Consider the following 23433-nt stretch of genomic DNA (forward strand, 5'->3'; position numbering starts at 1 on the left):
TGAAGAATAAGTAGTAAAAGGTCAAAAGAATAATGACTTGTATAATAATGAGTTTTCACAGTCCAACAGTGTTGTGCTGAGTAAACCAGTAGATAAAACCACAAACTGAATGAACACAGCACTGACTCTCAGCCAATGCAATGATGTCATTTCTAAATTAAACCAGAGAGTTTGTAGTTCACCTGCAAAGTTTGAAGACACAAATAAAGGTTCTTATCATCCAACGCAGACTGATGCGACTCTAATCAGGTGATTAAATTGGCCGTACGATTGATTGATTGATCGGTTGGCTGGCCCTTATTAACTGTTGTGTTCCTCATGACATCATACACACGTGTCAAAAGAAAAAAAAAGAGAGGCAGAGTTAATTTGGTCTTATTTTCTAACTCAACCTTTTATCTTCATTGGTCCAGTGAGCAGTGAGCAGTGATGATTAAGTTTCTTAATAACCTTGTTGTGGAGACGAAACGTTTTAATTCTTCCTCCTCACTGTCAAAATTACATGAAACCCACAGGCTGCAATTTGCTGGATGGCTCAGATGACGGTCGGCCAATAGTGACTCAGTTTGAGCTGGAAAGAAATCCTTGTTGATCGTATTTGATTATTATAGATAAACTGAAGCAGCCAACCATATGCAATACATTTGGACACAGTTGGACATTCCTTGCACTGTCTCCCACTCAATTCTCTCAATATTGATTCAAATCTAATCAAATTAAAGCAGAGACTCTGCACTTTAATGTCATATCCGTACATTTTATTTCAGACTTCATACGCTATAAAGCTCAGAGCCTGAAGAAGAGTAAACATCCAACTGTAAAAATAACTCACTGTGACGTACCTCAAGGTGTTGGTTTGACATCATTATGACTTAATATGAGAATAGGGATTTTCCTGCCAGTCAGCAGCAAAGCACAGGAGAAAAAAAAACCATGAAGGCATTTGATCTTGAGATGCAGGAAAATTCTTAATGCATCAAGGAGAATTATTAATGATGCATTACACATAGGCCTTTTTTACAAGAGCAATAATGCAGCTTTGATGTCGTGTCTTGGAGATGAAACGTTTTGCTAGAAGTCACTCATTGACATTTTTTACCCCGTGGAACAATAAACACTCTCAGGTTCGTCATGTCACAGTTGTTATCTCTGAAGCTTTGGAAAGAGATTACTGGATAAACAAATGATTAAATGCACCATGTTGACTTTCATCACCGGTTTGTCTTCTTGACTGACACTGTGGAAGATGAAAGGACTTCTCGCAATTACTCTCCATTTTGTATCGCACGTTTGACAGCTCAGCAGCCTATCAGAGAATCAGAGATAATAACATTTAATGGAAATACTTGTATTTATGTTAAGTATCTGACAAGGATACTGTACATGATGTCAGACAATTTAAATCCTGAGTGTCACAAAAAGTTTCAAAGTTAATGCTCATCAATAAAAAATGTTGCTCTGCATTTGCTCTTGTACTGTAGTATTATACTGTAGCTCTGAAATTATGGTTTTAATTAAAAACAAAAAACATCAACACAACAAACTTATTTGTTGAAGTGTTGCTGAGTAATATCATAATAATGACTCTTTGAGAATATGGAAAAAGCAACAGTAGCCCATTGGAAAGATTTGTTGGAATAGGAAACTGCAAGACGTGTTTCTTGTGAATAAGTTATTGCACTTATAAAATTGTAAGTTGCACAGTATAAAACATGTATTAATCTTCACATTTACATGGAAGTTATGCAAAAAGTTCTGCTCAAGTAAGTCCCATTTCAGCCTCTCATTTAATTAGTTTCCTCTGCCTGATCCCTCCTGGTTGTGTTGATACTGAGTGAGTTGGAAAAACAGTTTTGACTGTGTCATTAGTTCACTGCTCAGGCTCCAGTCTGACTCTGGAGAGAACATCTGCATGCTGAAGGTGACTATTAAACATTATGGTTTCTGAATTAGAATCAGCTTTATTGGCCATATTCTGTATGTGCACACTTACTCTTTGTACTTACATATAGAAAGAAGAGTCCAGTAGAACGAGGACAACAACTGAAAGGATAATACAAAATACTTAAATAAAAGTGCTCAGTGTCCAGACTGTAATGTACAATAACAAGTAGTGCAGATAAAATAAGAGGTAGTGCCGCCATGTAACAATAAGTGTGGAGTTACACAACAAAAGACAATAGCTTAGCTGCTTGCTTTGTAAAAGAAATACAGCAGTACAGTGCAGCCAAACAAACTATGTACAATAGTTACATTGTTGTATTGATTGTATATATATTGTTAACATCCTGTGAAGTTTCCACACCACAGTAGGTAACACTAATATTAGCTGCCTTGCTGAGGAGTCAAACTTGTTGACTGCTGAGCTATTGTCAAGTTGCATTTCCCATGTGTCAGCATGCACTTCAGTGACAAATGCTAAATACTACGTATATCTCCTGTTATAGTTTTCTTGTGCTGTTGTGGTTGTTTTTGCTGCATTAAGTGCATTCGTTTTGTTTTTCCCAGCGTCTACTGAGTAAGTTCAGCTTCATTTACTATTTGAAAACCTAATTTTATGAGACAGACAAAAACCAAACATTAGTCAGAGGAAGAGGTAGTTTGCATGTGTCACCTCGCTCTGGTTTGTAAAATAAAACCCATTTCATGCAGTGCACTCTGAATTCTTGTCATTACTGGTCAGTAATAGACCTCCTTCTCTGCAACAGCCTCCCTTCGTTAAAATGCAAAAACACGAATAGACAATATATCACAACTCCTTCTATTTCTATTTATGTAAATATTTCCCCCGGATTGATTTGACATGAATGTGTTTTTGAACAAATTGGTTTATTATCTTGGCGTCGTTGCTTTTTCTCAGGTTGCCTTTTAACATCATAGACGTCACACAGTGATTCTGTGTGTGCGCTGTGATTGGTGCGATTTCCCATCAGCATAAGTCATTCCCTGATGGTAATTAGTGTTGTGTGAGCTGCGGTCATGTCTCCCAAGGAAACTCTTGTGCCCTTGGTTCTTCTGTTGGCGGCGGGGGGAAGCCAGACATTAAGCCCTAATTGATAGCAAAGGGAGACTGGGGCTTAGCACTTTTTCTGCTGACTGCTGCAGCCAATTCACTTCAGCTAACCCATGTCCTACACTGTCTCAGACAAAGGACCTCACCCCTTATCAGGTTGTTATTATTAGACACTGAAACATCTAATGATCAAATGATGGGGATTTGTAGTCACCTGAGCTTGGGTTATTTTTCAGCCCAGCACAGCAAAAAAAAAGACAGGATCAGAAGGGAAAGATTTAAAATAATCAAGAGTTTTTATATTTGTCTCATGTTAATGGTAAAAAGGAGCAGAGGGAAATGTTTTTCAGCCAATATAACAGCCTGCTTCCTCACAAGAAGCTGCTGTAATTAAACCAGCAGTTCTGTCAGGTCTTTGGGTGGGGATACAGTGATCTGTACACAGTGTGCTCGCCCCTCACTGAGGCTCATGGTGGTTGGTCGTCAGCATCATTTCTGGCAGTTTTTCATAGAAATATGTTGCATGTACTGTAGCAGAACCTTTTTTTTCTTTCTTTTTCAATATGAAATGTGTTGTGTGATCCCTGCAAACAAGCCCAACAACAACAACAACAACAACACATTTTCCAGGTGTTTGTGTGCCGTGTGTTTGCAGCTTCACACCCTCGAGGTGTATTTGTATTCAACACATAAGTCAACAAGACTCAGTAGGGGGTGGCGGGTTTAACAAGACGCAACGTTACGAGGCATAAACAGCACATTTTTGTACTTGTGATTAATTTATTAGACCAATATTGGAGTTCAGAGGCTGTAACAAAACTTCTGTTTGTGAGACTAATAGATTAGATTATGATGGGTTTTTTTTATGATTGACTTTTCATTGAAGATGTCTCAAGTTATTTTTTCTAAGAACGATGCAGGATATGTGCTGGTGGAAAGCAAAAAAATGCTCCACATATACAGTACACTGATGCCGATATACAGCATCTATAATGCGTAATATATAGCTCTGGTTTGTTTAAGTGAACAACACAAGCTTCACTTTTTATATTCTTTGAATAGCTCATATGTTTTCTACTATTTTTATTTGCCTAAAGATAGTTTAAATCAATCTAGCGTGGACCTCTCAATAGAAAAAAACATTGGTTCCAATAATCTCATCTCATGTCCACTGCTTTTATTTAATGTATTGTCACACATGTAAATATTTCTCTCATGTTGCAATCTACTTGTGCAATATACTGTATGGGAAAAAAGGGAAACATGCAAATCTGTCCCATTATTCTCCACAATCCACCGTATTCACATAGCAAATGCTTCTGTGATCAAAGACCTTTTACATGTTGCATTAACATGCCGAGTCAAATATGTTTAACGTCTGTGCAGGCTTTACAATACTGCAAATGTCTGCCAGCAGACTGATCCTTTAAGCAACAAGCCTGTGAGAACACATAATCCCTCAAGAAATCAATGAGGGCATTGTTGGTGCTTTTTGCCAGAGCGTTTGGGTACACACAGTAAATCCTGACCTATGTTACTCTGCCGTCGACTGTGGGCTTCAGCAACATACACAGTTTCATATTTGAGGAAACTGCAGCTACAGTGAATGCGTCTTTTCTTTCCTTTTTTTTTTTACCATACATTTAAATTTTTACACCACAAATATTTGTCCCCAAGCTGTTAATTAACCTATTAATAAACTAATGCATCAATTAATTAACTTATTTAAGAGAGAGATGGTTTTGGGAGAGTGGGGTCTGCTGTCCGTGTGGCCTTCACGATCACCTGGCTCATCTGTTGTGTGATTTAAGTGAACAGTTTGAAATCCAGATGCAGCGTCTAAACTTGGAGAAGTTGTCTGTGATGGGATGTAACAGTTTCACACCTGCTCTGTGATCTCCCTCCATATGGCGGCTGTTTGTGAGGCTGTAAAACTGCAGCAGCCACAGAGTGGGTGAGCTGCTGCTGCTGTTGTTTTAAGCAGAACCTCAGTCTGTTCCTTAACGTTCACTGCCTTTATTTTTAAAGGTCTTTAAGGTTCGATGTTTTGTTGTTCATTTATGTAGCCTCAGATGAGGCTGTTGTTGTGTGTTTGTGCCAGTTGTCATTTATAAGAAATAAAATGCACATGTTGGCTTCATGGGATCTGATACAAGTGGATTTTTTTTTCAATCTGACAAAGTAATCTTCATATTCTTTATGTAAAAGATGGTGCTGTTGAAGTTCATTGGATATATTGCAGATGAATAAGAGTGAATGTGAACAGGCCAGTGCATAAGCATATGTTCAAATAATTCTTCTTTTTTCATTCACAGAAAGAGCTGAGTCTTCCCAGAAGAGGCAGTTTGTAAGTACCTGCTCATTTCTCTGCTTTAAACACACCTGTAATACACCTTCACCTGTAGGCACCACATCTTAATGTAGAAGTGGTAGAACGACATATTATAGTTGCAATCAGTATCACAAAATGTATCTAATCAGTCAAAATATCAAATAATGTCGTATAGTGATTGTAGATATTAATTAAATGATGGTTCATGTCTTATAATGACTTAAGACTAAGCATTTTTAGTTGAAAGGTGTTACTTAATCTCATTAAACTATATAAACTCTATAAATATTCCCAATCTCCACTGAGCTACAGGGACTGTGAGACGTCTCATGAATGATTATTTTCATTAATTGCATCATAAACACATCTTACAGTAATATTCCCTAAAATAACCACATCACTGACTGGGATGAGACTTGTAAAGTTCTCCCTGTTCTTTCACATAAAGTACTGTATCCTGCAGTCTGTGTCCTCAGTCAGAGCAGCTGTAAATTAGCTTCCAGCACACAAAATACAGTTCACTCAGAGTTAGTGTGCAGATCTCAGATGGTTTGCATGCTGCATGCCTTTTTTTTTTTTTTTTTTAATGACTAATAGTTAACTGTTTTGTTGTTATTTGTGCAAAAATATGTGCAGATATTTCACTTACAAATGATAATATCAAGCCATTTGCATTAGAAACAATGTAAACCAACAGTGACATGTGGGATGTGAGCAGTGCTGCTTTAGCAAGTCTTGTTCCAGCAAAGCACATCACTCGGTTACTCACATTTTATGTTGTTTTTTTATGAGCTGGAAAAGCCATTAAATGCTCCATATATAAGAGCGGCCCCATTACAGGTAATACTCCCTCCCTATCAAGTAGATAAACCCACTTTAAGTTTCTGTTCAGTATTTAAATGCAGTGTTACTTTCCTCCTTGCTGGCATTGATGATGATAATATAAGGAATAAACATGACATGATAAAAACACAGTAAAGATAAATCTGGTCACTTTGATAACATCACCACTCTCAAGTGTCTCGTCGTCAAGTTAGAGCCAACTTCTTCTTCCTCTTCTTCTTCAGCCGATTTGACCGGCGCTCGTTCTGTAATCTCAACATGAAAGTTGTTTTTTTTTTCCTCTGTAGATTCTTTCAATTACTCATCGCCACCTGTCGTCCGTTGGATGTTTCTCTTCCTTTTTCCTTTTTTTCTTTTTTTTTATTTCTTACCAGCAGTATGTGCAGTTAGTAAATGGATTTTTTATCTGGAAATATCCCAAAAGCTGGTTAAAAGTTAGCTTCTATGTTTCTCTGCAACACAAGATATGACCAGGATATTTCTCCAGCACCTCATCTGTTTGCCAGAGGTTCATTATGAAAACATAGTGGGAAAAAAATATACGTAAATGCTGTTTTCTAGTGAAAATCCCTTCACATTTTCATAATTGTATGAGTTTCTGAGATAAATCCAAACTCCTGCTCGGACTCGTGTTGACATATTTGCTTTTACACTACGCTGCCATTCTTTAGATAAATAAATATGACTCAGAATCACAAAACGTGGATGAACTTGGTTTTGGTCTAACGGTCCGTGTTCCCATTATATAAAGAGAGTCTATGTACCATGAAACTGTCCTTCAGCTGGTTGGTTCGATTCCCGTTCAGTAGGTCGTTAAAGTTGATACGAGTCCAATGATATGTCACATGAATTAAACCGAGTCGGGCACAATAAACTTCACGGACATTTGATTTTTTTTGGTTTTACAGTTTGTTTAAGTGCGTAGGAGAAAGATTTACCCATGACACCTTGCTGTTCTCCCGGCCACCTCACCACAGAGGGCACCTACTGTAATAGAGGTGAGCCATCACTAATGGTGATCTGCCGATTTATATTTAGAGCGCTGGAGCCTCCCGTGACCTTGGTAACCATAGTAATGGTGTTTGGATATGACAAAGTAGATGTGACTGCTTCACACTCATCGTAATCGCTATTTATCTTAATATTTGTCACCTGTTATTCCATTTATCACCTTGAACATGAACATGAAGTGATCAATAACTCATGTATTGACTCCTGTTGAATGTGCTTTAACATGAATGGGCGTCTTCGTCGGTGATGGATTTTTATCTTTCAATCTGCGTCATGTGTGAAGTTGTTTTCAACATGAGTCATTCTAGTTGAGTGATGACTGCGAACTATTTATAGACTGACCTTAATAACTGGAGGTCTTTAGCCCAGGTCCAATTAAATAACTGAAAATCAATCATTTGTATTTGCCGGCGACTTGATGCACAGTCGGTTTACTAGATGTGCGGTGTACGACAAAAATGCAGCACTGTCACAGTTTCAGCTGCTTCACTCAGCAGCAGGAGAGTTGTTGTTGACTGTGGCTTCTGTTACATGGTCTTTTTATGGTGATATTCAAACAACAGATGTTGCAGGAACTTCACGGCAGATTGTTACTGGTTGAGCCATACATAGAGATTTCTTTTCTGTGTTAGTTTTATGGTTGTTGTTCTCCCTGGGGTTTTTTATAAACATGGCATTTTGTCTGTTTCCAAGTGTGAAATTTGTAATAGCTCTGGGTCACATCAGGTGTCTTCGGTTCAGTCCTATTTCTTGATTGTTTGTATCTGCTCATGCAACATACTCATGGTGGTACAGTACCTTGTATATATTCATGGTTTGGATGAACGCACAATAGAAAAGTCACCGCTTCTAATGCAGAATAGTAAAAAGTCTTAACTTATGGATTTCAACTTTAACGCTGCACTGCTCATCAATTTTATACAATTTAAATGACTAGATGCACAGTGTGAAAAATGTTACTCATACAGACAGTTACAACTTTTTACCCACAATTTCCTGTTTTGGTTCTGTCGCCCAGCACAGAGTGGAAACACTGAAACAAACTCACTTTCAAATGTATGATCATGTTACTCGACATCCGCAGGATGAATTTTATAGACACCTGTTCTGTTTATAAGTTATTTTTGCCAAGACAGATTCATTCATAATATAGAGCACTTAACTGACTGTAAGTGCTGCAAATTAGCTGAAGCTAGACGTCTTGTATGCATCACATTTTCCATTTTTTGTGGCAATGTTGTATGTATCGTCCCTGTTAAATACACATTAGAATAAAAAATAAATAAAATAAAAATAGAAACTGTAGAATAAAATATTTGTAGTGATACAAACCTTGTAAGACAATTGAATCAACAAAAGGAGCTTTTTGTTGTTTTCATATCTCTCTTTTTTTTTATCAAGTTGTGAAGTCGTGGCGAATATAGAAAACTTTTAAAACAACAGGTATCATGATTAGTTAAATGTCAAACATTGTTAGATAAGTTAAAACTAAATAAGAAAAAAACATGACTCCTGCTGTAGTTAGCTGTAAGTTTCTAAAACTATTAATACTCAGGTAATAGTACATGTGAGTGTTGTGTTCATAGGTTGGTGCACTGCCCCCTAGTGGCCATAATTAAATGTTTATTATAATACACTAATATTTCAGTGTTTTGATAATTCATACTCTGCATATGTCTGTCCTCGACTGAAGGGTTGGCAGTGCCTGATAAAGCTGCTTATGTTAACAAAGCCAAACCATATAAAACTGGTGTTGTGAGGTCAGTGAAGATGAGCAGGATTAATCTCTGAAAGGCTTTACATGTATATATTCATAAAACCAAATAACTCATTCTTTCTTGAGGGGGTAAAAAAATATCTATCGGTGTTAAGAAAACAAACAGTGTTGGACGATAACGAGTGGCGGCTCCGATAGGAACAGAAAATATCTGCTGCCAAACTCCAAGTGCTGCAATTATCACCAGTAATCTTCAGCTAAAATATTGCAAAGTCACAACAGTGGCCCTCACCTTCTCCTAATGAGGATCTGCTCTACTATAAGGCCGCTGACATGATCCTGTGAGTGTCAATTAAACAATGTGGTCACAAGATTTTTACAAGAAAGTGCCACAATGGAGCAGCTGTGGCATTAATTAAAACGTGTTAATAAGGTTGTGCGTATCACTGATTCCACGTCAGAGGAGTTAAAAAAAAAAAAAAAAGCTTTCCAAGCTACTTTGTGTGCCAAACTAAAGAAATGCAGTCGGCCGGCTGGCGCTCTGCTGCAGAGGCTGATGTGGTGGTGGGTCTACGCCGGCTCCATCAAGGTAGAACTGATTTCAAATGAACTGAAGCTGAACAATAGACGCCGTGAGTCAGTCCAAGTTTTTTCTCACCCCGAGTTCAGTAGCAGTCGAACATTATAATGAAAAACCTCTGTGAGTCACCTACAGCACCTTCACCCAGAGCCTCAGAAACACTCTGACAAAGCAGATAAATGAGCACTGCTGAACATTTATTCAGTTTTATAATATTTTGATGACTGAACACATGTAAAGCATTGATTAATGTTTGCAGATCTCTTCCTCGAGTTGTTTACTGTTGGGTAGGAATCTCAAACTCCTGCACTGCACACGGCTGATTCATCCGCCTTTGATTTATAAACTCATGCATAAAGGTTGATGCTTTTCTCTTGGTAGTCTTTTGCTCCTGCTGCAGATTAATAGCAGTAAGTGATGTAGTTATATCTTTAAATTTGAGCATGCTCTCTTTTCTTTTTCTCTGGGGTCCTCTGTTTCAGCACAGAGAGACAGTCTCCACTTGTTGGCAGGAAAGTTTAAGGTCGGGGTGCGCTCCAAACAAACCAGTTTGCACAACATGTCCTCTCACCACTTCTGAAGGCAGAAGTGTTTATAGCGGCTCTGAACAGCCCGGCTCAAAGGGAGGGGCGAGACATGATAATAATCATTCAGATGGGGATAACAGAGTGCGCCTACACATTTTTTTTTTTCTTTCTTTCCTATCCTCAAAGACATCCGTAGTGTTGCGTTGAGAAGAGAGCTCGAGAAAGAACGAAGAACAAAACCCTTTGTACTTTGACTCCTTCACACGACGGGGCAATGGCTGAGACGAGCCTCCTTTTATGTTTCAGAAAAGTTACAAAAGTTGAAAAGCTGCAGATTTATTCGGCGGCGCAGGATTCATTTTAAGACGCTGTCAAACTGCCAATGTGACAACAGGTTTAAATGAGTTTGTGATGTACTGTTGCACAGGCCCCGAAATGAATAGTCACAGTTATTTGAAAAAGTGAATTGTCGGGTGTAAAAGGATGATGATGATGATACAGCTGCAACTAATAAACACAGGGAAGTCCATTTATGTTAATGGAAGTCTGAATGAGTTACTCGCATTCGCATTGTTGATGAGGAAAAAGTTTCATCATCAGGCATTGATGTGTTTGTCCAGACAGAAGAAGAAGCTTGTCTGATTGTGAAAGATCAATTAGCTGTCTCTGAACCGCATCAATTATCTGTGCACAGCTGCAGTGTTTACATCTATAACTTTAACAGGAGGACCTCTGCATACTGAATAATGCATGTCTCTCCATGAATTCTCTGCACTCCACCTTCACTTGCATTTCTCCAGACACCTCCATGTGGACAGAGGAAACTGCCTGAACACATGAAACGCTGGATTTATGTCTCATTGACTTTCAGATGATGGGCAGAAAGAACCTACACGAAAAACAGGGTCCAGTGCCATCGACTGGCGTCACGGGTCACGGATCGGAGGTTTCTGTTTGCGACAAAAACACAAACTCAGAGTCGGTTTATTTACTCTGCCACCATTGAAAGTTGAGGACCATTACTGAACCCTCTTATCAGATTTTTTAAAAAATAAAACCACTAATTATATCAGAAAATGTAGCATGCAGCATGAAAATGTTTGGACGTTAATGAGGCGGTGATGGTGCTGACGCCAGGTTTGTACTCTTGACCCGCTGTACTCGAGGCACAGGATGCTCTTCTGCTCCAGTTCCTGCCACCGTCTCTGTGGTAAATGCAGAGTTTGGTGTCATCTGCTGTGGCTCTCTGCTCCTCAAACATGCTCGTAGTAATAAAGTATTCATTGGCTCCCTGGATGAGTAAGCGAGGCAGCAGCCTCTGCTCTGGTTTCTGCACTTCTTCATCACCTTCATCTTCTTCTTCTTCTTCTTCTTCTTCGTCTCTCAGTCTTGGTTTAACACCACCAGCACCATCGTTGTTGCTGCTGCTGCTGTTGTTGTTTCAGCTGACTCATTTTAGCAACACCACACGTTTTAGCCGTGCATGTTTTTACAGTGTGCTGCTGTTAAATTATCTGATTAACTCCCCTGTAGTTCAAACCTTGGACACTTTCCTCCCCAGTGAGTCATTGATTCATTTTGACTTATTGGGATCTTGATGTTTTGGCAATAAAGCGTCTGCAGAGATAAGTGTGGATGAAATAAAATGCTAAAATGATGAAGAGGAGGCTCTGGGGTGTTTCAAATCCCTGCAGGGGCAGGGACAGTCAAGTCTAGTGCGTCACTGTGCTTTATTACTTTGTGTTCGACTCCACAGTCACACATCCGACACTCATGCCTCCCCAATTTAACTGAATTCATGCGTCTTCTGTATTTCCCCGCAGTGTTGTGAACAAATCCCTCTCTCTTTTACACCCTATATTTCTCTCACTTGAAAACGGTCAGCTGTGCACTGACTGGACTGATGTGGACTGGCAGGTAGTGGTGCATTATGTTTTTTTTTTTTTTCTTTTTTTTTTCTCAGAATATGACATCATCTTCTTCTTGTGTCGTGGTGACATTGCATCGTGCGCTGCGTAGCCGGCGTTAGTCAAGGCGTCTGTCAAGGTGACTGCGTGTCGGAGGAGCAGACAAAAAAAAAATGTAGATTTAATTTATTGCATTAATTTCTGCTATGTAGCAAGTCACCAGCTGGGGGAGGAGTTGTGGCTGTTGAGGTGGGGAGGGGAGGGGGGGGTTGGAGTGGTGGTGGTGGTGTCAGTGGTAGTGGTAGGGGGCTCAAATGTGCATGCGTTTGTTAAGGAGCAGGGGGGCGTGTATGAAGGGGAGGGGAGAAGGGGTATTGTCCTGCCTCTCCGTGCCCTCCGCAGGCAGCTGAGGATCTCATTTGACAGCTTCAAGGTGGAACGTGGAAAGACCAAAACAAGAAACCTTGCCACCAGCACCAGCACCAGCAACCAGCACCCTCCTCCCCCTTTCCTTTTTCACCCCCCTCCCTTTTTTGTGAGGGGAGAGAAAACCAATCCGTCTCATCGCACTGTGGTGGCTGGGTTTGGCTCTTTGTCAGTGCAAGGGGGGACGGCAGGCAGAGAAGCAGGCAGACAGGCAAGCAGGCAGAGAAGCAGGCAGTCAGTGTGAATGCATATCATGACCACAATAGAGCAAACGAGCACAGTTCAGCCATGAAAGCCCAGCGGGAGAGGCTGAGAATACCAGGGCTGACGCTAGAGTGAGTATTTTCCTCCGTTATCCTACCGGGGAGGCTGCTGCTCCTCTGCAGTCTGCAGCTTCATCTGTCTCTGTGTCATATTCTGTTGCTGTCTTTCACTGTTGCTTTAAGCCGTGTGTGTGTGTCTGTGTGTGTCTGTGTGTGTGTGTGTGCAGTGTTAGCATTAGCAGCAGCAGCAGCATCTGCAGCAGGAAGTCTAATGTCAAATCCTTCACAGCTAGGCAACAGTGGCTTGTGTATGTGTGCTTGTGTGTGTGTGGATGTGTGTGTTGTTGTGTGCTCACGCATTTGTCTTCCCGCACGTGTGTGTGATAGACAGATAACGTGTCACGCTGAGGAGTGCCGCAACAGCACAACATGCTTTATTTGCTGCCGTGACACACACACACACACATACGTACGTACACACACGCACACACACGTACACACTCGCAGTGCACCTATCACCTATGATGAGTCGTGCAGTGCAAGTGTTTGCTGGATGTGATCAATAAGGTGAAAAGCAGCGAATCACTGTGTTAAGATGGCAGCTCCCCCTCACCCCCTCCCCATCATCACAGTCGTTCCTTTTGACTTGATCCATTTTTTTTTTGTATTTGGGTCAACAAGGCGTTTGTTATGGTTCTCCTCCTGCTTCCTGTACACCCTGAGATTCAAACAGCATCTCATTTTAATGCACAATGAAGACCGTGTTGTTGTGTTGTGCTGTGTTGTGCTGTAGCAGCCAACATGTTAAATCCTTCATAGAGCATTGGGTGTGCGTTTTGTGTTGTTTTTTTTATTAGTGCTTCATAAAAGACGTGGCTGCAGTCAGTGTTGCTGTCAACAACAAATCTCATGAAGAAAACCACAAACAACAATGTGTTGGTTTGACTCTCAGGACTTTCCATCCTCCCCACCCTGACTGAGACACTCCAAGCCCATTGGTCCTTAAGGAGGACGTATATGGGTCACAAATGTATGACTTTACTTTATTTAAAAAAGCCAAATAGCTGCTCCTTAAACAATGCAATTGCAGTTTTTTTTATCAGATCAGCTACTGTACAGGAGCAGGGTGCATGTAGGATTCAGTCTAAATAATCTACAGTGTCCATGTTTATCATAATGAAGGACCATGTGAGGCAGTGAGGTGGTTGTGTGTTGAATAAGATATATCCTAAGATAGTGTGATCAGGCCCATTGATGGATTAGAAAATATAGAAGAAAAAAAACCCTGCAGTATTTTTTATATGTATGAACAGTGTGATGAATGAAGTGGGACTGCCACTGCAGTAAAAGTTATTCACCTCTATGTGACCTAATGCTCTGCAGTGCCACTGCTGTAAGTTGAGTTTGAATAGAGCTCAATAACCACATAGACACAGTATGGATGACGTGGTGTACAACAGGAGGAGAAACGGCTGCGTTTTTAAGCGTTCAGCTGTGAAATGAGGTTAATCTGTGACTTCGTTTACGATGTCTAGTGTTTTAGCAGGTGTGCATGTTTGTTCTCTTTTGCTTTCTGCCTGAATAGAAACCATTTTGGGGGGGGAAGGGGCAGGAGGAGGGGAGGGGGGGGGGGTCAAACATTGCAGAACCATGCACAGACAAACAAATGCCTTGGAAACCTGCTCTTTAAACACAGTTTTGCTTCACCTGACAGGGAATATTTACTCTTCATGATGCTGCTGTCTTCATCTGGGCACGTGTCAGAGCAGTGGTGGGGTGGAGGAGTTGTTTCTGTCCTGTCTGTGTGTGTGTGTGTGTGTGTGTGTGTGTGTGACAAAAGACGACTATTCATACACTCCATTTAACTTACAGCCTCACTCCCCGAAGCTTGAGCCCCACTCCCACTAGTCCTTGCAGCCCGTGCAGCCCGCTGCACGCTTTTCATTTTTGGAGGTAAGCAAGAGTATTTGTTTTTTGTTTTTGTTTTGTTTTCCTCCTCCCCCCCTTCCAACCATGGTTATTCTATTTTGAAAGGCCTGTAAGAACATGTTCGGGTCAATCTTGTGCTCATGTGTCACAAGGACTGAAAGTGGGTATTCATCCTGCGTTCCCAAAATCATCAGCCATTGAAACGACTTTGAAAAGAGGGAGGACACAGCACTTATATAATGTTTGATGGTGTCACCCCCTTCCCCCATCTCCCCCCTCTCTCTCTCCGTTCAGAGGTTTATGCTCCTCTTTCATGTGCTAAGTAGGATTTGTGGCGTTTGCAATACATCAAAGTGAAGAATGGTCTCAATCTGTCCGAGTCCCGGCTGGATTGATTCATTTAGGAACGAACCGTATTGAAAACAGTTTTAGTAATCGTTCTGTATCCGAGCTTATTGCTTATATCTTGACTCGTTTCTGCTTTTAAGTCTGCATCTGCTGATGGAGCTTCAGATTGGGTTTTTTATATGCATATATAAGAACATGGAGACATTTATCCTTTTACCACTAAAATGATTCTTCTGTCTGCGGGTCTTTGACTTCTCAGATGTTTTGAATCCACCAGCTTCGTTTTGGGGTTTCACTTTACAAATAGGTCACTGAGGTTGAAGCCATCTTGTTGTGGTTCTGCGTTGGGTTCATTCATTGCCTTCTTGTGATGCACAGTTTGTGATTCATGATGATCTGTATCATTTAAGGTCGATTTCATGACTCTTATTATATTAAATTGTTGAGTATATTCTCTTTACCATAGTCCAACTGAGATTTCATCACTTCAGACTTTTAGACCTCAGACTTCTTAGCGCTAGAAAGCTCATGCTTGTACAAGAATTAATAGTCGTGATCTCTGCATTCTGTTGACTTTATGACTTTTATTCAGGCTGTTTCTCACAAGGTTTTGTCACGAGAAGGAGTTGGAATGAAACTTGATTTATTTCTTTAATTCTCCGCTCATTCAAAACACTCAATTCTGAGACTTTTTCTATATCAATGAATAGCACGAAACACCCACTCATCTCACCTCTGATCTCCTCTTGTTCTGCTCAGCTTTCACACAGAGTCAAGTGGAGCAGGCATTCAAGTGAGTCAGCCCCATACAAGACTGTGGAGATGTTTTTAAATTGAGTGTTGTTTTTTTTTCTTTCTTTTTTATTGATAAGTTCAGTTTTTATTCCATCATGCACCAGCAGCACACAGGGTTTGTTGTTGCGATGCTTTGTAGCTTTGTAGCACAGCGACGTCTGCAGGTACGAGACGAACAGACTCGGTGTTGGTTTATCTCTGTGGTGGTGCTTCATTGTCTTATTGAAGATGTTGTGCATGAAGTGGATGTAGATATAGATGGTGAATGTGTGTGTGTGAAAGGTGCTGCTCACAGTGATGCCTACAGAGATGTGATGACTTACTTGACTCAGCAGTTACCATCAGCTCTTTTTCCTTAATTTATTCCACCAGTCTGCAATTTAAGTGTTTTTATTTCACGCCCACTGCTCATATTAGGTTTGTTTCCAGTGGCATTTAGCAGCTGTTTCACCAAAATCTCTTAATAAAACCAACTGTACACGACCTAACCGGCAACCAAAACATGCACATGGACAGTTGCAGAGCTACAAAGAAAGGGAGAAACATCCTGCAGCTCATGTGATACGTTTTGTTTACGTTGTGTTTCCGCTGGCCGGCCAGACACAGACACTTTGAGTGCATCTTTACATGCACGCTGACCTCAGTGCAGTCAGTGTGGTTTGCAAACTGCACATTTATTTGCTAACCTGCACACAAAAGGAAGTAACAGCACCGGGCAAGTGTTAACTGGCTTCTGTGTTTCATATCAGTTCTCAGGGTAGACGGTGATTTCACAAAAACATTCACGACAGATTGGTGCTTGTGCTAAATACTGGGATTATATAATCGCAGTAGATTGCTAATACAGTCGTGGTATATACTTTGTATGCAGTATTTTTTATAAAAACTCATTACAGGTCAAGATAGTGTTTATTTTTATTTTCCAAAACTGCCGGTAAATGAGTCTGGAGTTCAGAGAGAGGACGGTGAAGCACATGGTGACCTCCATCCTCACGCCGCTCTGTGCAGGTTTGACTTTGAACCGTCTGAACCACGGTTTCTTATGTGGAGCGCAGAAACAGAGCAGAGCCATAATTAGAGTGAAGGCTGTCACACCAGCCTGTGGGGAGACGGACTGAGCCACTCTGAGGGAACACACACACACACACACACACACTCGCACACTCACACAGACTTTATACTGAGAAGAATGGCCTCTGATAACACTGTATTACAGCAGAGGGAACATGCAGGTAGAGCCAGCCGTTTTGTTCCGGTCACGGTGGCGTTCTCCTCTCTCCTCTCTCCGTCTCTTCCGGAGCCTTTGAACTCCTTCCAGGCCGAAGCTCTTGGCAGGCGATTGGTCTCATCTGCAGCGTCCTGATGGTCCAACCGTGCTCTGACTGTGCACTTCTTCAGTGTCAGTCTCTGGACCTTTTCTATTCTGTTTCCTCATTTCAAATGTTTAAAATTTAAGAATTAGCAGCTTGTTTCTGTAGTCTGACAAGTCTATGGACCCTTTTATGGGTTTTGGTTTAGTGTTTTGCTGTGGCCCTGAACTGCAAACTCAAGTAGCAGCATCAAGTTAATTAAATGTGAAACTCTTTGGATATTCAGTTCATCATTTATATTATTTTCAAAAGCTGTGAGGCTTTGTACATGAAAGTAAACTGAATATCTCTTGGTTTCAGTCTGAGTCAGATAAAAATGAAATATCTAAATTCTCTTTTCCTGTTTTATGTTGTTCAAAATCAATAAATCAGGAAAATAATCAATAGTTTTGAAGATAAATTACAAATAATTGTTGAATTGTTGAACCAACAATGAGACTTTAACTTGTCATTTACTGTTGAATATCGTGCTGGACATGTCATGACAATATACATTCATATTTTACAGCACATCCAGGAACTAAAGCTGCAGCACACGTTATTGATAAATCTATTTTTTAATTAATTTATCCATCATTTGGTCAACCAACCACTCAACAGCCAGGTCCAGACATGCAGCAGGTTTACTGTCATAAGGGATTAAGAGAACCTGCGTTTTCTTCTTTTTATTTATAAAATGATTCTTCCTCACTAATCGTTTCAGTTCTTCAAATCAGCTGGAGCAGAAAAACCAACAATCTAATATTAACCCACATCTTTTTTCCCCCCCTTATTTACTTTCAGTTGCATTTATGCATGACATGATGTTATCAGATTTTCATAGAGATCATGACATTTCACCAACGTACCATGTACTCGTCTACCTCGCCCAGGCCACGTTCACAAACCAACAGGTTGATGATTTCAGCTCAAAGCAAAGTTAACTGTAAACGTTGTCGGCCAATGGTCGGCTTCTCTGGCAAATCTGTTCAACCACCTTGAAAGGAAGCATCAATAGCAGTCAATAGGATAAACTGAGGTTATCACAGTCTGTCCAGATGTTCAAAGCAGCATTTGAGACACATATGCACATGTCTTCAGTGCAGTATTGTCGTTTATAGTCTGAATATTCTTCAATGACTGACCCTTCATTTGAAGCTTGGATGAGACAAAAGTGAAAGTAACATATAGCTGCTCCATCAGTCACATGATCACAGCCTCAGACAAACACTGTTTCCCTTATCTCTTAGCTCTGGAGCTTTATTATTGCAGCGCAGCACAAGTGTCTGTGAACTTTGCTCTCTCCTGTGGAGAGGAGTCATTGAATAAAAGCAATCAATGTCCTGGGACGGAGGCTGGATTCTCTGTGAGAGGTTTATTATGGCTCATCTGGTTGGGAGGATGTTTTGTTCGTAGCTCTGACAGTTACTTCTGTAGCTGTACACTCTGCTCCCCACAGGCTGCTGTCAAGAGCCGACCCGAAACTCACACATACGTGCAGAAGCTTCAAAGTCAAATTCATCACTGAGCTGACGAAAGACCAGTTTTTGTGTGATGCGTGCATGAGTATTTCATTGCTGGGACTTTCTAGAAAGGTCAGATTCATCATAATTAAAGCAAAACTCTCTTTTTTAAATTAATGCTACTGTGGATTTATTTGATTATAAACCATAACATGTCCTGCATGTTTTCACAGTAGCTGCTTGTGTTTGGCTGCTTATCTGCCGATAGAGTCAATAAAAGAACCTGAGTCAAGGATCAAAGGTGATGAAGGGAAGGTGAGGTGAGGCAGGACTGTGCGCAGGGCGGGAGCAGCTGAGGGAAGAATTCCTGCAGCAGCAGAAGAAATCCATGCAAAAAGCACAGCATTTCCATTTCAAATAGGTCCTGCTTAATACACTGACCCACCAGACTCTTGGAGGGGAGCCAGTTTGTGAAAGCAGCGAGTGCACAGCAGCATCTGCTGATGATGCAGTACCCCTCTGTCTCACAACCCCCCCCTTCGCAGGATGTGAAGTGGTAGATGCCTGTTACATGATATGAAGCATGTTGAGCGAAGGGAGCAGGATGAGTGTTTGGGATACAGAACACAGTCGCAGTGAGACGGGAAAACAAAAAGTCAGCTGGTATTAGGTGTCATATCCCCGCAACAGAGGAGGCTGTCAACGCCTGACCTGGATCACACACTCTGTGCCTTTCAGATTCTCCTTGGGTTACTTTTTTTCATTTTTTTTATTAGAGGACAGAGGAGGACGGCGTGTCCTCTCTGCCAGTGTGTTTATGCCGCAGCTGGCTGCAGATGTGCCTGTGCAGAGGAAGTTGGGAGCTAAGCAGAGCTGTTGTAGGAGTACTTGTCAGGACTGCACCGGGGGTCGCTTCTTCCTTAACCCCGAGAGCCATCGCTTCCCCGAGAGCCCCCGAGAGCGTCTTCACAAGCCCCCGTTACCTCTGCCTCTTTGGCATGACTTGGACACAATGTCAGACTCCAGTCTGTGGACGGTCCTGTCCAACTTTAACATGCCACATTTCTTCAGTGGAGCTCGTCTGCGCCGCTCAAAGAGGTAACGTTTAAAAACGGCCTTAATTTTCTTTCCTGTCATGTGGTTTTGTGGCTTTACAGAGCTTCTTTTACAACCTGAGATGTGATACGCGATTTATTTAGTTTCCAAAACCTAACAGGTCATTTGATATTTGAAAATTATAACATGCTTTGTGGAGCAGTGGGTGGCAGCAGGGATGTTTCTTGGTGTATTTACAGTAGGTCAGCTGAGCCGTTTTATGAGGCCAACATGAATAAGACGCTGGGTGTTCCCCTCCTGCCTATTGTGTACTATTTGCTTTGTGAGTAATTGTAGAGTAATTGAATGAATGTTTGTTGTGGAGGCAGCCTCCTGGTCTTTACACAGGATGTGAGCTTTCTTATATGTCATCAGCGTTTTATTCACAGCTGAAACGTGGAAATTGCTGATGGTTCATTTTATATTTGTCGCTTCTTGTTGTTGTTGTTGTGACAGTTTCTGCCCACCACAAAACAGTCCTGACGCTGCCAAATGTTCAAAAACATTTTGTGACTCACAGTGAGTGTATAGCCGCTGGTTCTTCTTTTTGCTAAGCCAGTTTATCCCAGTTTTTTTTGTATACTGTGCAGCTACTGTATTGGTAAAGCCCATATAACTGATATTTATTTTTAATCCCTGTCCTGACCTATTTTATGCTGTAGAACAGCTTAACATGAAATACTGGCTTTTTGGACATCTTGTATTAGTACATTTTTTTTAATTTTGTCGCATGAAACCCGCAGTCAGATTTAGAAGATCTGCATGTTTGTCTGCAAACATGGCATTATGAATTGGCGTGAAGATAATGAAATTATTAATGGATTTTAATACAAATATGACAGCAGCTGTTAAAATGCTCTGCGTGTAGCGCATCATGTCATTACAGTCATCAAAACACTGAAAGGCGCTGACAGAGTTGTACAAAGTCAAAGTAAAGAAAACAGCTATATCTTCTGTAATATGTGACCGTTTCGGACGCTCGAAGATGTCATAACTGGTTTGCAGCTGTAACAATGACTTAAATACGTCATGCACTCGATCTGGAAACATAATCTCTCCACAAAAAGTGGGATTTGACAAAGCTGAGTCTGGGTAAATCTCTGTAAGGCTCTACGTCTCCAGATGTAAAAAACTGACAGTGGGCCTAAAGAAGACAGCTGTCTACAGCGGCGGGCGGCTACTGAAATGATCTGCAGTGCTTTTTCTCCAAGCAGCAAGTTTTTAAACACTATTAATAGAGCAGTTTGTGTGTGTGTCGCATGTCTGACTTTGAATTTAGGTTTGTCAGCAGCACAGAGCAAGAATTTATGCGGCATGGGGCTTTGTCAGCTCACCTGACAGCTCTGATGACAAGAGAGCCAAACTCGCAGAAGTAAAAAAGATTAATCATGGCTTTTTGTTGACACGGGTCAGGATCAAACGATTCCGATTCAGAGCAGCTGGAAATCAAAGGAGTTTTATCTATTTTTGCGTCTTCTTATTATTATTCTTCTCTCTCGCACCTTAAAATAGATAATCGCACTGAAATCTAAGAAATCGTCTCTGACAGATTCAGATTACTTTGTGCACTGATGTAGGTCAACGTAAGATGTGAAATCGTTGTAAAACGTGAGGTAAAAAAGTGAAGTGAAGTTTATCTATAACTTAAATAAAGGTATTTTTGTGGAGTATTTATAGGCTATTCACTGGCTGCAGCAGTTGTTTGTCAGTCTGCTGCAGATTTCATGTGTAATACAACAATGGATTGACGGGGTCGAGGGTTTTTGCATATATCCGAGACGGTTAAACCTCATATGGATCTGCTCCAAGAATCTCACACATCTGCAGTACAGCATACAACACTGGCCTACTTTCTCCCTATCATCTTCGCCCAGGGCTCCTTTATCCCCCACCACATTTAAACCTCTCACTAGCCCAACACGTTTTTTTCTGCTCGCTCAGTTTCCCCGTCCTCTGAGGTGTCTCTCCACCAAAGCTCAGCTCAGCAGCCGAGGTGACGAGGACGAGGACGACCATCGTACCCTGTGGCAGTTTTTTTTTCTGCAGCGTAATCCAGAGGCGTGCGGTCATGTCATGTTAATGTGTCCACGAGTGGCACTCAGCTGTCTAATAGGGGTTACGGGCGAGGGGAGGGGGGGTAACAAACACCGGGGTGGGTAGAGAGAGCAACAAGAGGGTTGATTGGGCAGCAGTGTGGCATTCTCTTGGCCTAATCCACAGTGAGAGGGTATAAATAGATCTCGTTAAATCTGATCCTCTTTGACTGAGCACCTGTGTACCAGATATTACTCACTCTCCCTCCCCACCATGATAAATGATTCATGGCATGTGTCCACACTCCCTGATCGCGGGGGTTAGCCCTACAAACCACTCGAGTAAACAAGGATGAATGGGATTTCAGTCAAAATAGACTTTCCCCCCCCCTCCTGATGATTTTTAGGGAGATGAATTAGGATTTTTGTTGCGACAGCAGGACCTACAGTAGACGAGCAGCTTGCGGACATTTCAGTCGTGCGTTCGCAGTCATTGTCTGAACAGGTGTTTCCTGCTGTGCACTTAAAAAGGTGAAGGTGACAGCTGACCTCAGCAGCGCCTTCACATTTGTTTATAAATCACACCTGACTGGTTTTCCTCCAGTCAAATCTTGCACAGCTATGTGTGAGAGCCTTTGATACAACGGCTCTTATCTCCTACACACATGGTGCAAAGTTCCCAATATCCTGCAGGCAAATTATCTTTCTCTGTGATCAGGTCCCTTCACACAAGAAATTAATCACCTCTGCTCCATTGTTTTGATCTCGAATTTCTAAATACCAGACATTTGCTCTGCAACTTTTTTAAGCATCATTGGAAAAATTTGCATCCTCTCATTTACAGCAATGGGAGCGCTGAGCCGTAGCAAACCACTGACTGGTAAATATCTCATCTCTGCTTATTAGTTTGTCACATATTCATCATCACATTAGAAAATTAGCACGTGGCTAATTGTTCAGTCATTTAGCGGGAGCCGGTCTTCCCGTATATTTCTGGTGTCGTTGCTCAATCGATGCATCAAATTTGTGGGAAATGGTCTGTGGATAATGCTAAGCTACCAGGCCCCTCGTGTGTCACTGATCCATCTTAACCTCTATTGAGTCAACGGTTAGTTAACGGAGTGGCCTTAAAGCTGAATGTTAAGTCATCAGGAAACATGAAATCATTTCTGGACCATTAGTATTTTCTAAATACAATCCAGGATGATCAAATAGATGAATGAATTAACCTGAATACAGCTGTGACCGAGGTCGATACCATAATCTATTAAGTCGTTCATCTATAGACTTTAGAAATTCTTACAGGTACGTATGGCTTTCTGGTTTTGATGCTCTTATCAGCTCATGAGGATGGATGACCACTTGGAGGTGCATCATGGGAGTTTTCTGAATCACCATGAACATGGAAATACTAAAGATTTCAAAATGCAACAGCTTTTAGAGTATGAAAAAAAACAAAACAAACAAGGTCACACCTGGGTGGTGAAGCAAAACATCCACCTACATATTAGAGGCCACATCCCATCCTCGTATCACACTGCACTTATTGTTATTATCACTCTGAGTCATAAAAAGTCTTCACATCAACATCCAAGTCCTGATTACAACCGGGAAAAGCGACGTTCCTGATCCCAACGCTCTGATGTAACCGACCTGGCTCATAATAATGTGCGAGGGCCATGCAAACCAAACAAACACTGGACGTCTAACATCAGCCCAAAGTACGTCATTCAGGGTGATTAAGCCCAAATGTAATGGCCTGTATTATCACTGGACATGGTTATGCACAGCATTATCAGCTC

General features: G+C 41.2%; 1 protein-coding gene across 16 annotated transcripts in view; it reads left to right on the top strand.

Moving 5' to 3' along the window:
* mast4 (microtubule associated serine/threonine kinase family member 4) overlaps positions 1 to 23433 on the top strand; it is a 91301-nt gene that overhangs the window by 37294 nt on the left and 30574 nt on the right. For 6 of the 16 annotated variants that reach the window (XM_085792898.1, XM_085792903.1, XM_085792901.1 and 3 more), the window contains one exon: positions 5329 to 5360. In XM_085792898.1, the coding sequence (XP_085649024.1) occupies positions 5329 to 5360 (32 nt within the window). Of the gene's footprint in view, positions 1 to 5328; positions 5361 to 12412; positions 12692 to 14491; positions 14573 to 19104; positions 19602 to 23433 lie in introns of those variants that run through there. The other 10 variants (XM_085792897.1, XM_085792899.1, XM_085792900.1 and 7 more) reach the window with 4 other exon arrangements.

This window comes from Trachurus japonicus, chromosome 12, assembly GCF_045865225.1.
Source record: "Trachurus japonicus isolate A0001 chromosome 12, Traja_1.0".
Lineage (NCBI taxonomy): Eukaryota > Metazoa > Chordata > Actinopteri > Carangiformes > Carangidae > Trachurus > Trachurus japonicus.